General features: G+C 43.0%; 1 protein-coding gene across 5 annotated transcripts in view; it reads left to right on the top strand.

The window, feature by feature from the left end:
* Window positions 1–22,775, top strand: part of ABAT (4-aminobutyrate aminotransferase) — an 81,651-nt gene that overhangs the window by 44,469 nt on the left and 14,407 nt on the right. For 3 of the 5 annotated variants that reach the window (XM_065411946.1, XM_065411948.1, XM_065411945.1), the window contains 3 exons: window positions 17,890–17,970; window positions 19,326–19,418; window positions 21,697–21,759. In XM_065411946.1, the coding sequence (XP_065268018.1) occupies window positions 17,890–17,970; window positions 19,326–19,418; window positions 21,697–21,759 (237 nt within the window). The remainder of the gene's footprint in view (window positions 1–17,889; window positions 17,971–19,325; window positions 19,419–21,696; window positions 21,760–22,775) is intronic. The other 2 variants (XM_065411950.1, XM_065411949.1) reach the window with 2 other exon arrangements.

Below are 22,775 nucleotides of genomic sequence, written 5' to 3'. Positions count from 1 at the left end.
GAGTGTTACAGCTAAATAGATGGTGGAACAGATAAGGACTTAACACATATTGCAGAAGACCATTCAAAGTGATAATGGGCAGTTAAACACTTCTACAGTTGAAGGACAAAGGAGGGTTTGTGGCTTATAGACTGTTGTAATGAGCCATAAATTCAGTGTCTTAAGTCCATGATTTTCAGTGTCTAGCAGAGTTGTAAATTTAAATTCTCAGGCTTGTCTTTTGAAGGTGTTGTGCAGGTGTCCTTTGAGGACAAGGACTGGGATGTCAGATATGGAGTAATTATGCAGATAATGTGAATATATTGCTTAGCAGTGTAAGGGCATGGCTACACTTGCAGATGTACACTACACTACACAGAGCGCTGTGAGTTAAACCCGCCTTCGTACAGCGCAGTAGGGAAAGCGCTGCAGTCTGTCCACACTGACAGCTTCAAGCGCACTGGCGTGGCCACATTTGTGGCACTTGCAGCGGCATTGGGAGCAGTGCATTATGGGCAGCTATCCCAGCATGCAAGTGACTGCAATGTGTTTTTCAAATGCGGGAGGGTGGAGCGTGACAGGGAGTGTGTTGTGTGTATGTGGGGGGAGAGAGAGTGGTTTTTGGGGTGCTGAGAGTGTGTAGCATGCTGTCTTGTAAGTTCAGACCCCCCTTTCCCTCCCCCAGCCTCTCTCTCACTCACTCAAAGCAAACAGTAAATGATTGCTTTTCTCGGAACTGATAAGCAGCTGGCTTCTCCGAAACCAAGCTTTGAAAGGGCATTTCCGCATTCCTGTAGCTGATTTCACAACAATGACAAGAGTGGCCACTTGACTTAAGGGGATTATGGGACGTTTCCGGAGGCTGATCACAGCGCAGTAACGCAATACCTTGTTCACACTGGCGCTGTGGCGCTCCAGCGGGGCACAGCAAACGTTATTCCACTCGCCGAGGTGGAGTACCAGCAGCGCTGTAGCTGCGGAGTCAGAGCGCTCTATGTGCCTTGCCAGTGTGGATGGGGAGTGAGCTAGGGCGCCCGGGGCTGCTTTATTGTGCTGTAACTCGCAAGTGTAGCCAAGGCCTATGTCTTCAGAAAGAACAGCATCCTACACCCTTGTTGCCTATGAAGTGGAAATTATGGGAGGAAATCCCACATGAAAGATGTTTGAATAATATTGCATTATAATTCAGTCTGCTTTTTTGCCATGGCCTTTCTGGAAGTCATGGGTTCCATGATTTTTGTATATATTTTTTTTAATTTCCATGACTTTTGACAGTTTAGCTTGTGCATGTGGGTAGATGCATCCAGGGTCAGCTCCAGCTTTTTTGCCGCCCCAAGCGGCGAAGGGAAAAAAAAAAAAGAAAAACCCAGTTGAGTGGCTGCCAAAGTGCCGCCGAAGAGGAAGAGACGGAGTGAAGGACTTGCCGCCGAATTTCCGCCGAAGACTAAAACAGAGCGCTTGAGCTGCCGCCGAAGACCCGGCTGTACCGCTCCAATAATGGACGGAGTGCCACCCCTTCTATTGGCCGCCCCAGGCACCTGCTTCCTTCGCTGGTGCCAGGAGCCGGCCCTGGATACATCGGATGATGAACTGAATTAACTTAATTGAAAACCTTGCATGATTCCAAGTTAAGCCCTGACCTGTATGAGAGTCTGAACGCAAAAGCTCAGCAACACTGTTTAGATGTGAAAGACCAGACCAGTGAATTCTCAAGGAGAGTTCTCATTTCTCCAGGGTGGGTGATTCTACCTTCCCTGAAGGTAAAACAAAATGCCTCAAAACTTTTTTAAAAACCAACGTGGAGAGCTAGGTCAGCTCAAAACACCCTAATCACAGTGCAGCATTAATCTAACAAAGAGCGGTCTACCACCATGGTGTTTGGTGGCACTAGCCTATTTGTCTACTGGCACTTTAAATGTCAGAGAAAAGTTTGGAACAAATCGCAGATCAGAATGCCTGCAAAGTCCAGATAGGAACTTTATAGCTAGGCCCATCTCTCCTAAACATGATCTGCACAGACACTGTTAGTATCCTGGTTTTATTTCTAGAGTGGATGATATAGGCCTCCATCAGTTCAGTGGGAAAAAAGACAGGATTAAGTCACCCAGAACCCGTCTTTGCATTGTCCATTTCTGGCAATGCTTTGTCTTGGCAACTGTAGGCAATATGTCCATTTGCACTGAAGTATACTGAAAGCATTTAGTTCCATAGTCAGGGAATTATGAAAAGCAAGGGCTTCTGGAAACCTACTGCAGCCAACTGTGGTATATGGGGGTGTGATTGCAGACTGCTGAGTGTCAGCCATACTGTGAAAATGCATTCCCGTTCTCAGGGCTGGTCTCCACTAGAAAATTTGATTGACAAAGCTGTGTCACTCAGGGATGTGAAAAATCCATATTCCTGAGCAACGTAGTTAAGACAACCTAAGTCCCTGTGTAGATAGTACTAGATGGATGGAGGTGGATTGTCTACACCAGTTGAAGGACCCCTTCTGTCAGTATAGGTAGTGTCTACACTGAATCACTACAGTGGTGCAGCTGAAGCACGTAGCTGCTCCCCTGTAGCACTTCATGTAGACTAGCCCTTAGTCTTACTCTTACCGGAGTAATCTCCCCTGAGGCGCCAAAAATATTCCAGGGACTTTGTTTATTGTTAATGATAAGAATAAAATTTACTTCTGGGGATTATGTCCTTATTTTTTTTAGTGCATCATGTACTATATTTTTATCCCATTGTGAAGAATCTATTCTCACTAATTTGAAATGGTGGCAGATGATTTGAATGTTCTATTTCTCTTGTTGCTGGGCTTATCTCTTTTTAACAACAAAAGAAAAACATACTTTCTTCTCAAAATGGCCCATAATCCATTAATCTGTTATGAATTTTTCTCAAGCATCTAGTTTTATGTGGCAACTTGTCGCTAGTAAAGACAAAAGTTAAATAAGAGCTCTAGTACACACCAAACAAAATTTGCTGTTCAAACAATTGGAGAGGAATATCTGTATTTATATTTATTTAAGTCTGAGCCTACAGAAGTAAACATTGTTTCAGAAATTACATATTTTTATAAATTATGAAATTTTGGCTAGTGTCCAGTTAGATCCTGTGTATTTTTCAAGAATTCTGATGATGATTTCCTTACACATTGTAAGTATTGCAATTCACATCTCTCGTTGCTCTGATCATGTTCCATGCATTTCCTGAATAAGATGAGCTTCTCTCCCAAAGAAAGAGATTGAAAAATATCAAATAACATGCAGACTGCCTTTCACTGAAAAACATAGAGGATTTAGGAAAACACTCTCTTCTCTCTGGAGACCTATAAGGACTGACTTCACTGGAGCTCAGACTGTAATTCTAATGAGAACTTGGGAAAAGTAGCATTGTTTTGTAGTAATCATGGGTTGTTGAGCCTGCTTTGATACATGAATTCATTGCCAAACATTACTGACTTGTACTTAATTCACTTTTAATATACCGGTAAAAGTAGCATATTGTTTGACAATAGAACATCTGCAAAGATTAAAATCTGTACTATGGAGGAACACTTCAGTCCATGATATTCCATTCAAGTCACTTGAATAAATTTACCAAATTCATCTGTATTAATAATTTAACAGTGATTTTGAAGAACAAAAACTGTTTTTCAAACAGTGTACTGTACAAGTTGGTGCTCACTGACTCCCCACTCAGTTATCACCTACAGACCACCAACACCAAACTCTATTCTATAAGGGGTTTTATACCATGGTCATTGCCATAGTATCTGAGTACCTTCTAGGAGTGCATTAAGCAACCTGACTAACTGCTGTCACATGTTTTGTTCACTCATCCTGTTCCCAGAGGAAGTAGCAGTGGAGTGTCTTGTTTTGATAGCATGGATTTCTTTTGTTTGTTTTCTCTGTGTGTGTATATTAGAGAAAGCAAGGTCAAAGAAATCCACCTTGCACTTGGAATGGAAAGTGTTGAGGTTCGTGATAGTCCTGTCCTGGGGAGTCAATTTCCTAAGCCAGTGTAGAGTACAGAGGCTACTGTGAGCACATCACACCTGTCCTGTGTTGCTGAAGAGCATTTTGTATTAATTGGAATTTTGTAAGTGTTGAAGGTTTCATGCCCAGATATATTACATTGCTATAGTCCATTTGAGAGGTGATGAAGTCCTGAATAACTAAGGCCAGGTTTTCATCCATCAGGGTGGGATGGAGTCTCCCAGCCAACCAGAGAAGGTAGAAAGCATTACTTGTGGCTGTTGTGGTGTGAGGAATTCAAGAGTACTCCTAGACTATGGACTGAATTGACCAATTGTGCACGTGAACTTTCAATCACAGAAGACTCTACCATACTGAAAACTCCTCAGAATACTTTCCTTTGCCCTCTTTGGCTTGGATTCAGATTCAGCCAGTTGTTCATCCATAAGCTGATCTCATCCAAGCACTGGGCCATCTTGGTGGTGGTTGACATGGTCATAAGTGTTGAAGAGCTGTGTATCATCTGCATATTGCTGGCACTTGAGTCCATGTCATCTGACCAGTTCACCCAATGTTTCCATATAGATGTGGAAAAGAACCAGAGAGAGAATTAATATTTGTGGAACCCCCCAATTGAAGGGTCTAGTGATGGAAGTGCAGTTCCCATTACTGTTCTTTGGTGCATCACTCCAGGAAGGACTGAAAACATTTTGGCGCATCACCCTGAACTCCTGCCACCTCTGTCAGGTGAAACAGCAGTATCTCATGGTCAATAGTGTTGAATGCTGCAGAGAGGTCTAGGACGATGAGAATGGATGTCTGGCCTCTATCCATTGTCAGGAGGAGATCATCCATCAGTGCCACCAAAGCAGTTTCAGTTCTGTGTCTGGGTCTAAAGCCAGATTGTGCTGGGTCTAGTATGTTGGCTTCACTTAGATGAGCTTGTAGTTAGTCTTTCGCTAGCTTCTCTGTGGTGGGGCAAATCTTGCTGCTGCACCTCTGTAGGTGCCGAGGACTGTTGTAGTGGAGACGTTTTGTTTCTACTGAGTAAGAGAGGGAAGAGTTGGGGAGGACCCCACCTCTGGGAAGCAAAGAGGAGTCCAGCTCCACAGTGTGTCCCTGCATGTTGTTGCACAGAAGAAAATTGGGGATAGAGCTTGTCATAAATATAAAGGGAAGGGTAACAACCTTCCTGTATACAGTACTATAAAATCCCTCCTGGCCAGAGGCACAAAATCCTTTTACCTGTAAAGGGTTAAGAAGCTCAGGTAACCTAGCTGGCACCTGACCAAAAGGACCAATAAGGGGACAAGATACTCTCAAATCGGGGGGGGGGGGGAAGGGCTTTGTTTTGTCTGTTCTTTGTCTGTCTGTTCTATGTGCTTGCCAGAGACAGATCAAGAAAGCAAGCAAACCAACTCCATTAGTATTAGTAAGTACTAGCGAAGGAAGCTTACTTTTATTTTGGCTTGTGATTTCCTTTGTCTAAGAGGGAGGTTTATACCTGGTTTTGTAACTTTAAGGTTTTGCCTAGACGGGAGATCCTCTGTGTTCTCAAGTCTTTTGTTATTCTGTAAAGTACTTACCATCCCAATTTTACAGAGGTAATTCTTTTACCTTTTCTTTAATTAAAATTCTTCTTTTAAGAACCTGATTGATTTTTCATTGTTTTAAGATCCAAGGGTTTGGGTCTGTGTTCACCTGTACCAATTGGTGAGGATATTATTCTCAAGTCTGCCCAGGAAAAGGGGTGTAGGGGATTGGGGGGATATTTGGGGAAGGTAGGGCTCCAAGTGGCCCTCCCTAAAATGTTTGTTTAAATCACTTGGTGGTGGCAGCGTTACCTAATCCAAGGTACAAGGAAGGATTTGTGCCTTGGGGAGTTTTTAACCTAAGCTAGTAGAAATAAGCTTAGGGGGTCTTCATGCGGGTCCCCACATCTGTACCCTAAAGTTCAGAGTGGGGAGGGAACCCTGACAGAGCTGGAGAATCCATTGCTACAAAGATCATCCAATCTTCTCCACGCCTTCAAGAGAGGGTGCTACGGCTATGGAGGCTACTCCAGCCTTAGTGGTGCTGAATGGCTCAGGGCTGGACCAAGAGAATGGATTCCTCTCTCTTGTCTGCAGGGAATTCTGCAGCTGCCAGCCAAATTACTCAGATGTAATGCTGGGAGAGGCTGTTGGCCAAAGAGAGACTAGTTACCGACAACATAAATGCGATGAGTAGAGAACACCATCATCTGCTTAGCCCATTGTTACAATCTGAAAGAAGAAATTTACCATGCTAGTGCACAAAGGAGAACCTCCCTAAAATGCAGTCATGGTAAAGGGGCATGCTTCAGGCTCCTAGGAGGTTGGCCACACAAATAAAAGGAACCAGAACACCAAACCATTGATTTAATTGGAAACATTTTGAACCTGAGCTGCTAAGCTGAGTGGAAGGCAGCACGGAGACAACCAGAATCTTCAGTGTCCAACCAATCTTTGGTGAAAGCCAGCCTCCTTGGGTAAGAATAAATGTACGTCATAGAATCATACAATCATAGGACTAGAAGGGACCTCAAGAGGTCATCTAGTCCAGTCCCCTGCACTTATGGCAGGAATAAGTATTATTTAGACCATCCCTGACAGGTGTTTGTCTAACCTGCTCTTAAAAATCTCCGATGATGAGATTCCACAACCTCCCTAGGCAATTTATTCCAGTGCTTAACCACCCTGACAGTTAGGAAGTTTTTCTTAATATCCAACCTAAACCTCCCTTGCTGCAATTTAAGCCCATTGCTTCTTGTTCCTATCCTGTTATCATGTCCCCTCTCAGTCCTCTCTTCTCCAGACTAAACCAACCCAGTTTTTTCAATCTTCCCTCCTAGGTGATGTTTTCTAGACCTTTAATCATTTTTGTTGTTGTTCTTTGGACACTCTCCAATTTGTCCACATCTTTCCTGAAATGTGGCGCCCAGAACTAGACAATACTCCAGTTGAGGCCTCATCAGCGTGGAGTAAAGTGGAAGAATTACTTCACATGTATTGCTTTCAACACTCCTGCTAATACATCCCAGAAAGATGTTCGCTTTTTTTACAACAGTCTTACACTGTTGACTCATATTTAGCTTGTGGTCCACTATGACCCCCAGATCCCTTTCCACAGCACTCCTTCCTAGGCAGTCATTTCCCATTTTGTGTGTGCAACTGATTATTTCTTTCTAAATGGAGTACTTTGCATTTGTCCTTATTGAATTTCATGCTATTTACTTCAGACCATTTCTCCACTTTGTCCAGATCATTTTGAATTTTAAACCTATCCTCCAAAGCATTTGCAACCCCTCCCAGCTTGGTATCATCCACAAACTTTATAAGTGTACTCTGTATGCCATTATCTAAATCATGGATGAAGATATTGAACAGAACTGGACCCAGAACTGATCCCTGCGGGACCCCACTCATTATGCCCTTCCAGCATGACTGTGAACCACTGATAATTACTCTGTGGGAACGGTTTTTCATTCAGTTTTGCATCCACCTTATAGTAGCTCCATCTAGGTTGCATTATCCTAGTTTGTTTATGAGAAGGTCATGCGAGACAGGATCAAAAGCTTTACTAATGTCAAGATATAACACGTCTACCGCTTCCCCCTTATCCACAAAGCTCATTACTCTGTCAAAGAAAGCTGTCAGGTTGGTTTGACAGGATTTGTTCTTGACAAATCCATGCTGACTGTTACTTATCACCTTATTATCTTCTAGATGTTTGCAAATTGATTGCTTAATTATTCGCTTCATTATCTCTCCCCTCTTCCATGACTTTTCAAAGATAATCGCTAATGGCTCAGATATCTCCTCAGTCAGTTCCTTGGGTATTCTAGGATGCATTTCATCAGGCCCTGGTGACTTGAAGACATCTAATTTGTCTAACTAATTTTTAACTTGTTCTTTCTCTATTTTAGCCTCTGATCCTACCTCATTTTCACTGGCATTCACTATGTTAGATGTCCTATCACCACCAACTTTTTTGGTGAAAACCAAAACAAAGAAGTCATTGAGCACCCTTGCCATTTCCACATGCTCTCTTGTTGTTTTTCCGCATCATTGAGTAACGGGCCTACCCTGTCCTTGGTCTTCCTCTTGCTTCTAATGTATTTGAAGAATGTTTTCTTGTTACCCTTTATGTCTCTAGCTAGTTTGATCTCATTTTGTGCCTTGGCCTTTCTAATTTTATCCTTACATACTTGTATTATTTATTTATATTCATTCTTTGTAATTTGACCTAGTTTCCATTTTTTGTAGGACTCTTTTTTGATTTTTAGATCAGTGAAGATCTCCTGATTAAGCCAGGGTGGTCTCTTGCCATACTTCCTATCTTTCCTGCGCAGTGGGATTGTTTGCTCTTGTGCCCTTAATAATGTCTCTTTGAAAAACTGCCAACTGTCTTCAGTTGTTTCTCCCCTTAGATTTGCTTCCCAGGGGATCTTACCTACCAACTCCCTGAGTTTGCTAAAGTCTGCCTTCTTAAAATCCATATTCTCTTTTTTGCTGTTCTCCCTCCTACCATTCCTTTGAATCATGAACTCTACCATTTCATGATCACTTTCACCCAATCTGCCTTCCACGGTCAAATTCTCAACCAGTTCCTCCCTATTTGTCAAAATCAAATCTAGAACAGCCTCTCCCCTAGTAGCTTTCTCCAGTTTCTGAAATAAAAAATTGTCTCCAATACATTCCAAGAGCTTGTTGGATAATTTGTGCCCTGCTGTGTTATTTTCCCAACAGATATCTGAGTAGTTGAAGTCCCCCATCACCACCAAGTCCTGTGCTTTGGATGATTTTGTTAATTGTTTTTTTTTTTTTTTTTTAAAGCCTAATCTACCTCTTCTTTCTGGTTAGGTGTTCTGTAGTAGACCCCTACCAAGACATCACCCTTGTTTTTTTACCCCTTTTATCCTTACCCACACATCCTAATGTGTGAGAGAATTACATGCACAGTGGCAACAGTCCAGTGGATAGGTCACTGGACTGGGAATCCAGGAGTCTTGGATTCTACTTCCAGCTTAGCCACTGACTGGGTGTGGACTCTTGGAGAAAGCACTTCACCTCTCTGTGCCTCCACTTCCCCATCCGTAAAATGAGGATAATGATACTCTTCTTTGCAAAGTGTTTGAGATCTATGGATGAAAGGTGTTAAATATTATTTATCATGCCATTTGCTTTAAACAGCAAACACAAATATACTGTAGTACAATAGAGCCTTCCAGGTATCTCCCAAAGACAGCATGGAAAACAGAACTGAAGAAAGCAAACAATCATTCAGGGATGTATTAGCAGGAGTGTTGTAAGCAAGACACAAGAAGTCATTCTTTCATTCTACTCAGCATAAGGCCTCAACTGGAGTACTGTGTCATGTTCTGGGCACCACACTTCAGGAAAGATGTGGACAAATTAGAGAAAGTCCAGAGGAGAGCAACAAAAATGATTAAAGGCAGTACTTAATTTGTGTCTGGGCTTGCCAGGGCTGAGACCCAGCACCTCTAGGCTTGGCAGTTCATCACTCTGGCACCTCTGGGCTTGCTGCATCAGTTATAAAAGTAAAAAGAAAAAATTGTTTGAGCCCTGGCACCTCTTTCATTACAAATTAAGCACTGATTAAATGTCTAGAAAACATGACTGTCAAGGTTCCTTCCCCACTCTGAACTTTAGGGTACAGATATGGGGACCTGCATGAAAACCTCTAAGCTTCTCTACCAGCTTAGATCTGCTTTTGCTGCCACCACTCCCAATGTGCTAACTCCTTTCCCTGGGTAGCCTTGAGAGACTCCTCCACCAATTCCCTGGTGAACACTGATCCAAAACCCCTTGGATCTTAACACAAGGAGGAATTAATCATTCCCCCTCCCCACTTTCCCTTTCCCCCCCACCAATTCCTGGTGAGTCCAGATCAATCCCCTTGCATCTTAAAACAAGGAAAAATCAATCCGGTTCTTAAAAAGAAGGCTTTTAATTAAAGAAAGAAAGGTAAAAATCATCTCTGTAAAATCAGGATGGAAAATAACTTTACAGGGTAATCAAACTTAAAGAGCCCAGGGGAACCCCCTCTAGCCTTAGGTTCAAAGTTACAGCAAACAGAAATAAACACTCTAGCAAAAGGTACATTTACAAGTTAAAAAAACAAAGATAAAACTAACACGCCTTGCCTGGCTGTACTTACAAGTTTGAAATATGAGAGACTTGTTCAGAAAGATTTGGAGAGCATGGATTGATGTCTGGTCCCTCTTAGTTCCAAGAGCGAACAACCACCAAAACAAAGAGCACAAACAAAAGCCTTCCCCCCACCAAGATTTGAAAGTATCTTGTCCCCTTATTGGTCCTTTGGGTCAGGTGTCAGCCAGGTTACCTGAGCTTCCTAACCCTTTACAGGTAAAAGGATTTTGGAGTCTCTGGCCAGGAGGGATTTTACAGTATTGTACACAGGAGGGCTGTTACCCTTCCCTTTACAGTTATGACACGCCCCCCAAATCACAGATAGTGTTGGACAGCCGATTCCACACTGGCTGTGATTTCCTCCTGGAGCTCTAGGAGAAAACAGAGTTAATAAGACACATGCACCTTTAGGCATACTACTGATTATATAAAAACTAACAATATGTCCCACATTTCAAGAACAATTTTTAACCAGTTGATTCTGGGAAACTTTTACGGGAGAGTGCATCAGCCACTTTGTTAGAAGCTCCTGAAATGTGTTGTATTTTAAAATTAAAATATTGGAGAGCTAAACTACACTGAAGAAGTTTTTTGTTATTCCCCTTGGTGGTATGAAGCCACTGTAGTGCAGCATGGTCGGTTTGTAGTTGGAAACGCTGTCCCCAAATGTATGGGCATAGCTTTTCCAGCGCGTACACAATGGCGTAGCATTCCCTTTCGCTGATTGACCAGTGGCTTTCCCTCTCAGACAGTTTCTTGCTGAGAAACACGACAGGATGGAATTCTTGATCCGGTCCTTCCTGCATTAAAACTGCTCCCACACCACGCTCGGACGCATCTGTGGTTACTAGGAACGGTTTGTCAAAGTTTGGGGCCCTTAGCACAGGGACAGACATGAGTGTCACCTTAAGCTGGTTAAAGGCCTTTTGACACTCATCAGTCCACTGAACTGCATTTGGCTGGGGTTTTTTTTGTTAGGTCTGTCAGTGGGTCGGCAATTTGGCTGTAGTGTGGTACAAATCGCCTATAATATTCGGCCAAACCTAAGAAGGATTGGACCTGTTTCTTTGACTTTGGGACAGGCCACTTTTGGATAGCATCCACTTTGGCCTGTAGGGGGTTGATAGTTCCTTGACCCACCTGGTGTCCAAGGTAATTCACTTTGTTTAGGCCTATTTGACACTTTTTAGCCTTAACAGTTAGTCCTGCCTGCCTGATGTGCTCGAAGACTTTTTCCAGGTGCTCCAGGTGTTCTGCCCATGAATTAGAAAAAATGGCCACATCATCGAGGTAGGCAACTGCAGATTCTCCCAATCCTGCTAGGAGACCATCTACAAGTCTTTGGAAGGTGGTGGGTGCATTTTGCAGCCCAAAAGGGAGCACATTAAATTTATACACCCCTGCCTGGGTGACGAAGGCTGACCTTTCCTTGGCGGGTTCATCTAGTGGTACTTGCCAGTACCCCTTGGTTAAGTCTAAGGTAGAGATGAATTGGGCATGTCCCAATTTCTTTAATAGCTCATCTGTGCGTGGCATTGGATAGTTGTCGGGACGAGTTACAGCATTTAGCTTACGGTAGTCCACGCAAAAGCGTATTTCCCCATCTGGTTTGGGAACTAGAACCACTGGAGATGCCCATGCATTCTTAGAGGGGCGGATTATACCTATCTGTAGCATGTCCTGGATCTCCCATTTTATAGCAGTTTGGGCATGAGGTGACTCCCGGTAGGGTGGGGTTCTAATTGGGTGAGCATTACCTGTGTTAATGGAGTGGTATGCCCGTTCGGTCCGTCCTGGGATGGTTGAGAACATTGGTGCAAAGCTAGTGCACAGCTCCTTGATCTGCTGCTGCTGCAGACGTCCAAGGGTCACGGAGAGGTTTACCTCTTCCATGCCACCATCACTTTTTCCTTGTAGTAGACACCTTCAGGCCACTCAGCGTCATCTGTTTCCTGGACTGTAAACTGGGAAACCTTTAATTCTCTGGAATAAAAGGGCTTAAGGGAATTAACATGGTATACCTTAGGCTTTATGTTGGAGGTGGGGGATGCTATGAGATAGTTAACAGCTCCTAGGCGCTCCTGGACCGTGAATGGTCCTTCCCACGACGCTTTCATTTTATGGGCCTGGAGCGCCTTTAAGACCATGACTTGGTCTCCTACTTTGAAGGACCGTTCTGTAGAATGTTTATCATACCAGACCTTTTGCTCTTCCTGAGCATCCTTTAGGTTTTCTTTAGCAAGGGCTAAAGAGTGTTGGAGGGTGCTTTGTAGGTTGCTTACAAAATCTAGAATGTTAGTTCCTGGAGAAGGCGTAAACCCCTCCCATTGCTGCTTCACCAACTGTAATGGCCCCTTAACCTCGCGGCCATACACAAGTTTAAATGGTGAAAACCCTAAACTGGGATGTGGTACAGCCCTGTAGGCAAAAAGCAACTGCTGCAACACTAGGTCCCAATTATTGGAGTGTTCATTTACGAATTTACGTATCATGGCCCCCAAAGTTCCATTAAACCTCTCCACTAGGCCATTGGTTTGATGGTGGTAAGAGGTGGCAACCAAGTGATTCACCCCATGAGCTTCCCACAGGCTTTTTATGGTCCCTGCCAGGAAATTAGTTCCCGAATCTGTAAGGATGTCGGAGGGCCAACCTACCCTGGCAAAAATGTCTGCTAATGCCTGGCACACACTTTTAGCCCTGGTGTTGCTTAGAGCTACGGCTTCCAGCCATCGGGTAGCAAAATCTATGAAAGTCAGTATGTTCTGCTTTCCTCTGGGTGTCTTCTTTGGGAAAGGACCCAGAATATTCACAGCTACTTGCTGAAATGGGACCTCAATTATGGGTAGTGGCTGGAGAGGGGCTTTGACCTGGTCTTGGGGCTTTCCCACTCGTTGGCACACCTCACAAGACCAGACATAATTAGCAACGTCCTTGCCCATTCCCTCCCAGTGGAAGGACTTCCCCAGCTGGTCTTTGGTTCTGTTCACCCCAGAATGGCCACTGGGATGATCATGGGCTAAGCTCAAGAGCTTTACCCGGTACTTAGTTGGAACTACCAACTGTCTTTGAGGATGCCGGTCTTCCTGGTGTCCACCAGAAAGAGTCTCCTGGTATAAAAGTCCTTGTTCTACAACAAACCGGGATCAGTTAGAAGAGCTGAGAGGCGGTGGGGTGCTCCGTGCCGCCGCCCAAGCTTTTTGAAGGCTGTCATCTGCTTTCTGCTCGGCCTGGAACTGTTCCCTTGATGCTGGAGACATCAGTTCCTCCTTGGAGTGTGGACTTGGGCTTGGTCCCTCTGGAAGCGATGCAGGTGCTGGGTTGTTTCCTTGGACTGTGAACCACTCTCCGCTGGTGCACTATGTGGTATTTCAGGCTCTGGCTGAGCCTCTTGGGTAGCGTTATCTGCTGCTTCTGCCAGTTCAGGCTCGCTGGTGCCCTCTGGCGTTGGAGTTGTAGACGGGTTTGCAAGGGCTGGACTCAGTGCTGGCAATGGTTCTGGTGCTGGTTGCGTTGCCAGTTCTGGTTCTGGGACTGGCTTTGGCTGGGTCTGTGGGACTGGATCCACTACGGCTGTTGCAGTCGTGGGCAGAGGATCCGGTTCCACCACCTTTGTCTGGGTCTCTGGTAACACAGACGGGGCCCTGGTGGACGGCTCAGGAACAGGGATGGGGGTGAAAACTTGCTTAGCCTGGCTGCGGGTGACCATTCCCACCCTCTTGGCTAGCTTCACATGGTTGGCCAAGTCTTCCCCCAGTAGCATGGGGATGGGATAATTGTCATAGACTGCAAAAGTCCACATTCCTGACCAGCCCTTGTACAGGACAGGCAACTTGGCTGTAGGCAGGGTTAAAGAGTGTGACATGAAGGGTTGAATTGTCACCGGAGCCTCTGGGTTGATGAGTTTGGGGTCCACTAGGGATTGGTGGATAGTCGACACTTGTGCCCCAGTGTCCCTCCACGTGATAACCTTCTTTCCGCCTACTCTCAAGGTTTCCCTTCGCTCCGAGGGTATTTGAGAGGCATCTGGGCCTGGGGATCTTTGGTGTGATTGTGGTGTAATGAACTGTAATCGGTTGGGGTTCTTGGGGCAGTGGGCCTTTATGTGTCCCAGTTCATTACATTTAAAATATCGCCCTGCTAAGGTATCACCGGGTCGAGGTTGGTTGGTGGAGACTGGTGTGGTGGGGTGAGAAGGCGTCTGGGGTTTCCCTTGGGATGTAGGGGGGGCCTTGGGTTGTCCCCGGTGGTAGGGTTTTGTTTTGGGTTGCCCCTTCTGATATTCGCTCCAACTGCTATTAGTTTTTTACTTTTCTGTCACCTCCACCCATTTGGCTCCAATCTCCCCCGCCTCCGTTACAGTTTTGGGTTTCCCATCTAGGATGTACCTTTCTATTTCCTTAGGAACACCGTCTAAGAACTGCTCCATTTTCACTAGGAAAAACAGATCTTCCAGAGATTTAACATTTGCTTCTGATATCCAGGCATCACAATTTTTGTCAATGTGGTAGGCATGTCGGGTAAATGACACGTCTGGTTTCCACCTTAGGGCTCTGAACCGCCGACGGGCATGCTCGGGTGTTAACCCCATTTTGATTCTGGCCTTGTTTTTAAAAAGTTCATAACTGTTTGTGTTTCTTAGGCATTTCAGCCGCCACCTCTGCTAAGGGTCCACTGAGCTGCGGCCTCAGCTCTACCATGTACTGGTCTGTAGTGATGCTGTACCCAAGGCAGGCCCTTTCAAAAAATTTTAAGAAGGCCTCAGTATCATTGCCTGCCTTGTAGGTGGGGAATTTTTTGGGATAGAAAGCGGTACCTGGAGAGGGGTTGCTAGGGTTGGCTGGTATTTCCTGCCTAGCCCTTACCAACTCTAGTTCATGCTTCCTTTCTTTTTCTCTCTCCTCCATCTCTTTTTCTTTCTGCTCCATAGCTCTCTCAGCAGCTTCTTTTTTGAGTTTTTTTTAATTCGAGCAGTCTCTGATGTTTCTTTTCATTTTCTTCTGCTTCTAGTCTGGCCAGCTCTAGTTTAGTTGCAGCCTCACTGGTAGTCAAGTTCCTGTTTTCTTGTGCTGGGCCACACCCCTCTGCAGTTCACTGCAACTGGGATGCACTCAGCTCAGGGCTGCTTAGTTAACGGAGACTTTCTAACTAGGTATCCCCAAGAGGTAGAAAGAAAAAAAACAATTCAGCTTGTAAATTCCTTTTGCCAGCTGTTTGCTCACTGCTTGAACCCTTTTCTTAACAAAGACCCTTGTTAAAAAAAACTTAACACCTCTACATTCAGGCAAGGAGAGATAAGATATGCATCTACCTTCAGCTCTGCTTTCTAAGCAGCTAGAAAGGAGAAAAAAAATCTTACTGGCTTTTGGTTTAAAATGATCCACCGCTCTGCCACCATGTCAAGGTTCCTTCCCCACTCTGAACTTTAGGGTACAGATGTAGGGACCTGCATGAAAACCTCTAAGCTTCTCTACCAGCTTAGATCTGCTTTTGCTGCCACCACTCCCAATGTGCTAACTCCCTTCCCTGGGTAGCCTTGAGAGACTCCTCCACCAATTCCCTGGTGAACACTGATCCAAAACCCCTTGGATCTTAACACAAGGAGGAATTAATCATTCCCCCTCCCTTTCCCTTTTCCCCCCACCAATTCCTGGTGAGTCCAGATCAATCCCCTTGCATCTTAAAACAAGGAAAAATCAATCCGGTTCTTAAAAAGAAGGCTTTTAATTAAAGAAAGAAAGGTAAAAATCATCTCTGTAAAATCAGGATGGAAAATAACTTTACAGGGTAATCAAACTTAAAGAGCCCAGGGGAACCCCCTCTAGCCTTAGGTTCAAAGTTACAGCAAACAGAAATAAACACTCTAGCAAAAGGTACATTTACAAGTTAAAAAAACAAAGATAAAACTAACACGCCTTGCCTGGCTGTACTTACAAGTTTGACATATGAGAGACTTGTTCAGAAAGATTTGGAGAGCATGGATTGATGACTGGTCCCTCTTAGTTCCAAGAGCGAACAACCACCAAAACAAAGAGCACAAACAAAAGCCTTCCCCGCACCAAGATTTGAAAGTATCTTGTCCCCTTATTGGTCATTTGGGTCAGGTGTCAGCCAGGTTACCTGAGCTTCTTAACCCTTTACAGGTAAAAGGATTTTGGAGTCTCTGGCCAGGAGGGATTTTATAGTATTGTACACAGGAGGGCTGTTACCCTTCCCTTTATAGTTATGACAATGACGCATGAGGAACTATTGAAAAAATTGGGTTTGTTTAGTCTGGAGAAGAGAAGACTTATGTGGGGGGGACAGAAGTCTTCTAGTATGTAAAGGTTGTTATAAAGAAGCGAGTGATTTAATTGTTCTCCTTAACTACTGAGGACAAGACAAGAAGGAATGGGTTTAAATTGCAGCAAGGGAGATTTAGGTTAGCCATTAGGAAAAACTATAAGGGTAGTTAAGCACCAGAACAAATTACCTAGGGAGGTTGTGGAATCTTCATCATTGGAAGTTTTTTAAGAACAGGTTAAACAAACACATGTCAGGGATGAGCTGGATAATCCTTAGTTCTGCCTCAGTGCAGGGGACTGGCCTAGATGTCCTATCGAGGTCCTTTCAGTCCTACATTTCTGTGATTCTATGAATATCATCTCTGCTTTCTCAGCCATTGTTCATGTCAGTCTTCTCTGCGTAGCTCTGTCTCACCAGTTAGATTACCTTCATGAGTATTGGGGATTGGAACTGGTTCAGTGTTGCAACAGCATTCTGAGACACTTCATGTGCAGCTGAGTAGACACAATCAACTCAAAATGTAAACTATGGCCAGTAGTTTTGATGATTTTAACCCCCTTCTCTCACAATCCAGTACCAATCTGATCAACCTCTGAGCGCAAAATCAAGTTGCTACTAAAACTAAGCTGCACAAAGCCACTGAATGCAATTTTACATAATATGGTGTAGCAGTATCTCTCATTAAATCAGAACACAAATCCCCATTCCTCCTACAGCATCCATTCATCCAGACATGGTTTTGCCTAACATGTTACTCCCTTGATGTACTACTCACTGTTGTAAATGTGTGAGAGGATTTTATAAGGGAGAGAGCATGTGTGTTTGTGTGCATAATTTTATTGCAGGGAAACTATTTTATTGCAACAATTGCTTTGCTGATTCTTGCAGCTTATCTTTCTCCTGTCCTTTGAACATATCTTTGTCTAGTTCCCCCAGCCTCAAAATCCTATATTGTCATAATATCTGGAGGTTGTTTATACCCACATTGTTCAGAACTGGTCTCCCTTGAAGCCTGATAAGGAAGAAACTGTTACACTATCTTAATTAAATTTGGGTTTAGCCATTCTAACTGAAGCCAAATAATTAAGGCTTTAAAGTTTATTTCCTCTGTATAAAAGGAACTGAGATTTTGGTGAAAGAATAGGGTGAAGGGATAAAAGATCAGTGTTAAAGAAAAAACATTTAGTGCAGTCTAGAATATTTCTCTTTAAAGGTGACCCTCAAAGAAAATAAAATTTGGGCTTAGACAGAAAAATGGGTGAATTTATTGAGACTTGAATATTTTCAGTTATTTTTAAAACTTCTGTATCATAACTGCAAATATTTAAGAATTTGCCTAATGTTAGTGTACTTGAACTTTAGACTTAGTTTAATTTATATTTACATTTTTTGAATCGCAGTCTCAACATCGCAGATTTTTTCTTATGATGTTAAATACTTACTGTTTCTCTTCCTTCACTTTTCAGAGTACATTTGTTAACAGACCTGCTCTTGGGGTTTTACCTCCAGAGAATTTTGCTGAAAACTTAAAGGAATCTTTGCTTTCGGTAAGTTTAAGAATGAACTATGATGATTTACCATATTCTAAGTCTGCATATTCTCCAAAGTGCATGTATGGTATGAACCCGCCCTGAGAGGAAGGATCTGAAATTTCTGTTGCATCAGTAAATTGCAAAGTTACTTAATCACAAATAAGAAATAGAGCTCTATGCAATTATCTTAAACACCCCCCATTAGAATATTCCTACCATCCATGTTAACACCGATGAAGGGGTTCAGAAGGTATGAAACACAATGAAAAATGCAGTAGCTGCTTTAGTTAATGAGACTACTCACATTCTTAAAGTTAAGCATCTGCTTTGCTTGATCAGGGCCTAAAGAGCATAACAAAATCCAACCTACAATGCTTAAAGCCATGATGGAAACAGGATTTGAAGAGATTTTAAGGAACGACAGGATTTTTTTTAAAGATCATCAGAGAACTGACCAGATGGTGCTGCTCTTCCGCTCTTGAAGAGATTCAAAAGTTGGAACTATTATTAAATAATCATTATTCTATATTCTTGAAGATGTCTACTGAAATTATGGATAATGAGACTGAGTGTTGAGAGTAATCATCGCTTACAGATTGAAGAACTAAGCATCAAAGGAAGCAATGTTTTTGCTTTGTTAGTGTTCTACCCCTTTTCCAGTTTATGAATGCCCTTTCATAAGTGGGAAATTTCACATGGAACCCAGAAAGTACAAGGCTAAAGTTCTGTCTAACAATCCTTTAGCTCAAAGTGTGAATAGCTAAAGATGAGGCCTCCAAACCTTCCATTGTTGTATTTTCACTAGAGGCTTTCTCCAAGTGACGCATTGTTTGTCAACCTTCTTTTCCTTGTATGCCGAGCATGTGGAGCTTGGCATTGAGGTTATTTTCCATGTGTGCCTTTCTCCAGATGGTGGTTATTTGTGTAATTATTCTGTAAAGGAATGTGTGTGTTTTCTCTTTCTTTGTTAAAATTGTGATCAATGTTTATGAAGAAACACGTGGTATTCAGGGTACAGACTTACCAGGGTAAAAATAAAAGCATTTCAATAGGAAATGTTGTGGTTTAACTGTTAGCAGCTGAATCACCTGCCTTCCCCTTTTCAAGAGAATGGGATCCATAAATGAAGCTGGATGTTCCCATGCAGAGAACTTTGCAGATGAAATTTCAAAGAGAATCTCCCACCCTCCACCGTGATGAAATCAAACCTTTTATTCTCTTAAGAGCTGAATGTGAGAGGTGGTGGTGGTGTCTGCATGCAGACACTGCACTGGATTTATTCTGAGTAAGGGAATGAAATGGGGCTGGTTAGTATTTTTGCTTTGTTCCATAACTGCTATTTTAGCTTTATTATGTCTCTTTGTTGACAGGTGGCTCCTAAGGGCCTGCAACAGATTATCACCATGTCCTGTGGATCCTGCTCCAATGAAAACGCCTTTAAAGCAATATTCATGTGGTACAGGGTGAGTCAAAATTCTGAGAATGACTCTTTACAAAACTGCAGAACCTAGACATCAACAGTGCTTCGTAAGAACTGAATCTACATGGAATGTGTTCCTTTAGTTATACAATTATGGATTAAACTGTAGAAACCAGAATAGACCTTTGTACTTTTGACTTTCTCACTTGGAAGATCCCAGATGTGTCAGCAGCTTTCTCACTACAAAACTATTGTTTTTTCTCCCTGTGCCGCCTCCTCTCCCTGGTCAGAATTAGGTGGATCAGGTAAAAATAGAGATATAAAATTCACATTTTGCTTGAACAAGTGATTATTTAAAGATCTGCTCTCTCATGAGCTGGCAGGGCTCCAAACAGAGGCTGTGTTTCTATCCTGGTTTCTACAATATTTATTTAGATTCTGGTCTGCTACAAACTCCACATTGAAAGGCATCCATACAAGGCTTTGGGCTTCCTTGACATGCATTTTAAAAACATAAGAACACAGAAGATACAAAGTAAAGATCAGCCAGTGCAGCTGCACTCCTTCCTCCCTCTTTACCATCACAAATCATGTGACTGATGCAGCTTAAAACCTTCCAGCACACTTTCTCACTAATCAGAAATTCTGCCCTCAACTGTCTGTCTTCTGACAATGCCTATGCAAACAAATGGGCTTTGCAGTGTATAAACTTGGGCTGTTTCAGACTTGGGTGCGGTGAGGGGAAGAAGGGGACAAAAGCATTCCAAATGAAAGGAAAGCTGCTGATGCAACTGTGACAGTAAGGCATTGGAAGTGGAGAGAGCGAGGGACAGATACCAAGCAGTTTCTGGGTTTTTTAGGTCAAAACCAACACATGAAATTCCACCCTGAAGCCAGTAGGCCCATATGGCTCATAGCAAAACTATTTTGGAAAAGCTTAATTCTTTAAAATTGTTGCAGTGCATTTTTGTTTCTGGCATTCCAAGGCCTGTGTGTGATTCTAGGACAAAAAGGGGTTAGAAGAAGTTGGTTACAAAAGTACCAGTGAGGCTATCTTTTTAAACAAACATTTTTTTTCAAGCTTTTGTCTTAAAATGTGTTGCCGAAACTAAACATGCAAGGGTCTGGTATAAAATCTTCCTTGGCCCTAGTTTGGAAAGACAGCATTAAGTTATGTCTACGCTACGGACCTTACTGCTTACGAACGTATTGCTGCAGCTGCACCACTGTAAGGTCTCCTGCATAGCTGCTCTGTGCTGGTGGAAGAGAACTCTCCTGCCGGCATAAGTAAACCACCCCCAATGAGCGGTGGTAGCTATGTCGGTGGGAGACGCTGTCCTATCGACATAGTGCTGTCCATACCAGTGCTTTTGTTGGTGAAACTTCTGTCTGTCAGGGGTGTGAAAAAGTGCTAGTATAAACAAAGCCTAAGTCACAAGTGGCTGTGCTCATTCACAGTCTCTCTCCTAATATCGTGAACTAAACTAGAGCTGGCCAAATCTTTTAACATCTCTGTGCATAGAAGATGTATACTGAATGGAATGTTGTTGGGTGACGGTAGCATACAGTCAACCAGTTAAAGCTGCAGCAACCATTAGTTTAAATCCATATGCTGTTATTGTTGCTTATATATTACAGTAGAGCCCAAAGGTCCCAATTAGGATTCATGCCCCATTGTCCCTAGTGCTAACATAGATAAAGAGAGAGTCCCTGCTCTGTAGTGCTTACCATCTAAAAGAAGCTAATCTTTTTACTAATTCCCTAAGCCATTCTCTGGCCCCTCTAAATTCATCTAATAACAAAATAGGTAAATCCCTTCATTCTCCTTTTGACTTTCAGAATGAGCATATAATGCCTCTAATGCTAGATCATCCCACACAACATGACACTCAAGAGAAACAATGTATGGAGCTCTTCAGAGGAAAAAGTTACTGTCCACTTTAGACTAAACAAACTCATAATTAGCTTAAGGAGAGACAAACGGGCAGTGAAGAGTGGTCACACAGACAAACTCTGGAGCTTCCACTACATCTGAAATACTGAAAAGAGTTATTCTCTTTTTAAAAAGAGAGACATAAAAAGGATTTTCTGACTATTTTCTCATGCCCACTCCAGACAGACTTGTGCCTGTTAAGCTTTGGAGATTTTATGTAATTTGTGGCTTAAAAATCCATATATGGTTTCATCAAGTCTGTCATTTTACCTGCTGGTTAATCCTTCAGACACTTTATTACAGTAGGATTTTTCAGCAAGACTTCACCAGCAAATAATGAGAGAGTCATCTAGGACACCTCATAAAAACTTCTTCATTGCTTTTGCAGAACAAAGAAAGGGGTAATAATAATGTCACAAAGGAAGAACTGGAGACATGCATGATTAACCAGGTAACTTTACTGTTCTGTTATCTTACCCAGATTGTTAGTTTTTGATTTGTTTACAGAAAAAAATCCAGGGCTTTCTAACATTGCAATGGATACTAGTACCTAAAAGCTTCAAGAATGGTCACATATAACTCACTCCCAACCAAAATTCTAGGCCTGCTACTGGCATCCTGCTGCCTCCCGAGATAGTAGTTGTGACTTGTGTTAAAACTGCCCTTTTTATGTGATACACCATCTGCTACAGACACGTGCATGTGCTGAGAGAGACTGTCGGGAGCACTAATATACACAGATTTTATAAATAAAGATTAAGAACATTAACAGTCCTCTTAATTTTTTCCAAAGCTGTGGTTGGATGACTTAAAATTAATCAAGAAGCTGGTTTGCAATGGAATAATCATATAATCACATAGGAGCAAGAAATTAAGATGCAGCTGGAAAGCCTGTGAAGTGCCAATTCAGCTCTAACCCAGATTGTGTTTCTCTAGCCAGTCACAAACCTTAATACACAAGGCTACTAATGAAGTGGGAGAATGTGTTTAATTTGGGATACCTTCTAAGATGTGAGCATCTTGGAAATTACAGGATCTATAACTCCAGGGCCAGATCCTTGGCCCAGGGTACGTTCCTGTTGTGTTGCTCCAGTGGTGCAATGTTTAAAACTGTCTTGAAGAGGCTCCTGGAGATTCTTCTGCTGGAAGGGGAGCTGGGATGTGCTTTAAATTGAGCCAAAGCCAGGGTGAGAACTGGGTACTGGAGCACACTCTGTTTTTGCAATCTTGGAATGATAGAATGATCTCATAGGGACCATTCCAGCTGGCATGAGTTAAAGCTGCCCTATGACTGATCTGATTTATATCAGCAACCACAGGATTGAGGGAGGTGGTAAATGTGCTAGAAGTACTTTTATCCCGCCCACAGCTACATCTTGTGTGAGCTCATTGCAGTTTAGGATTAAACCCACAGTGTGTTTGATCCAAGCATTTTTTTGCTGTTCCTAGGAAGGGTATCTTCTGCCT

The sequence above is a fragment of the Emys orbicularis genome, chromosome 10 (assembly GCF_028017835.1).
Source record: "Emys orbicularis isolate rEmyOrb1 chromosome 10, rEmyOrb1.hap1, whole genome shotgun sequence".
NCBI lineage: Eukaryota > Metazoa > Chordata > Testudines > Emydidae > Emys > Emys orbicularis.
This window is presented reverse-complemented; position numbering and strand designations above follow the sequence as displayed.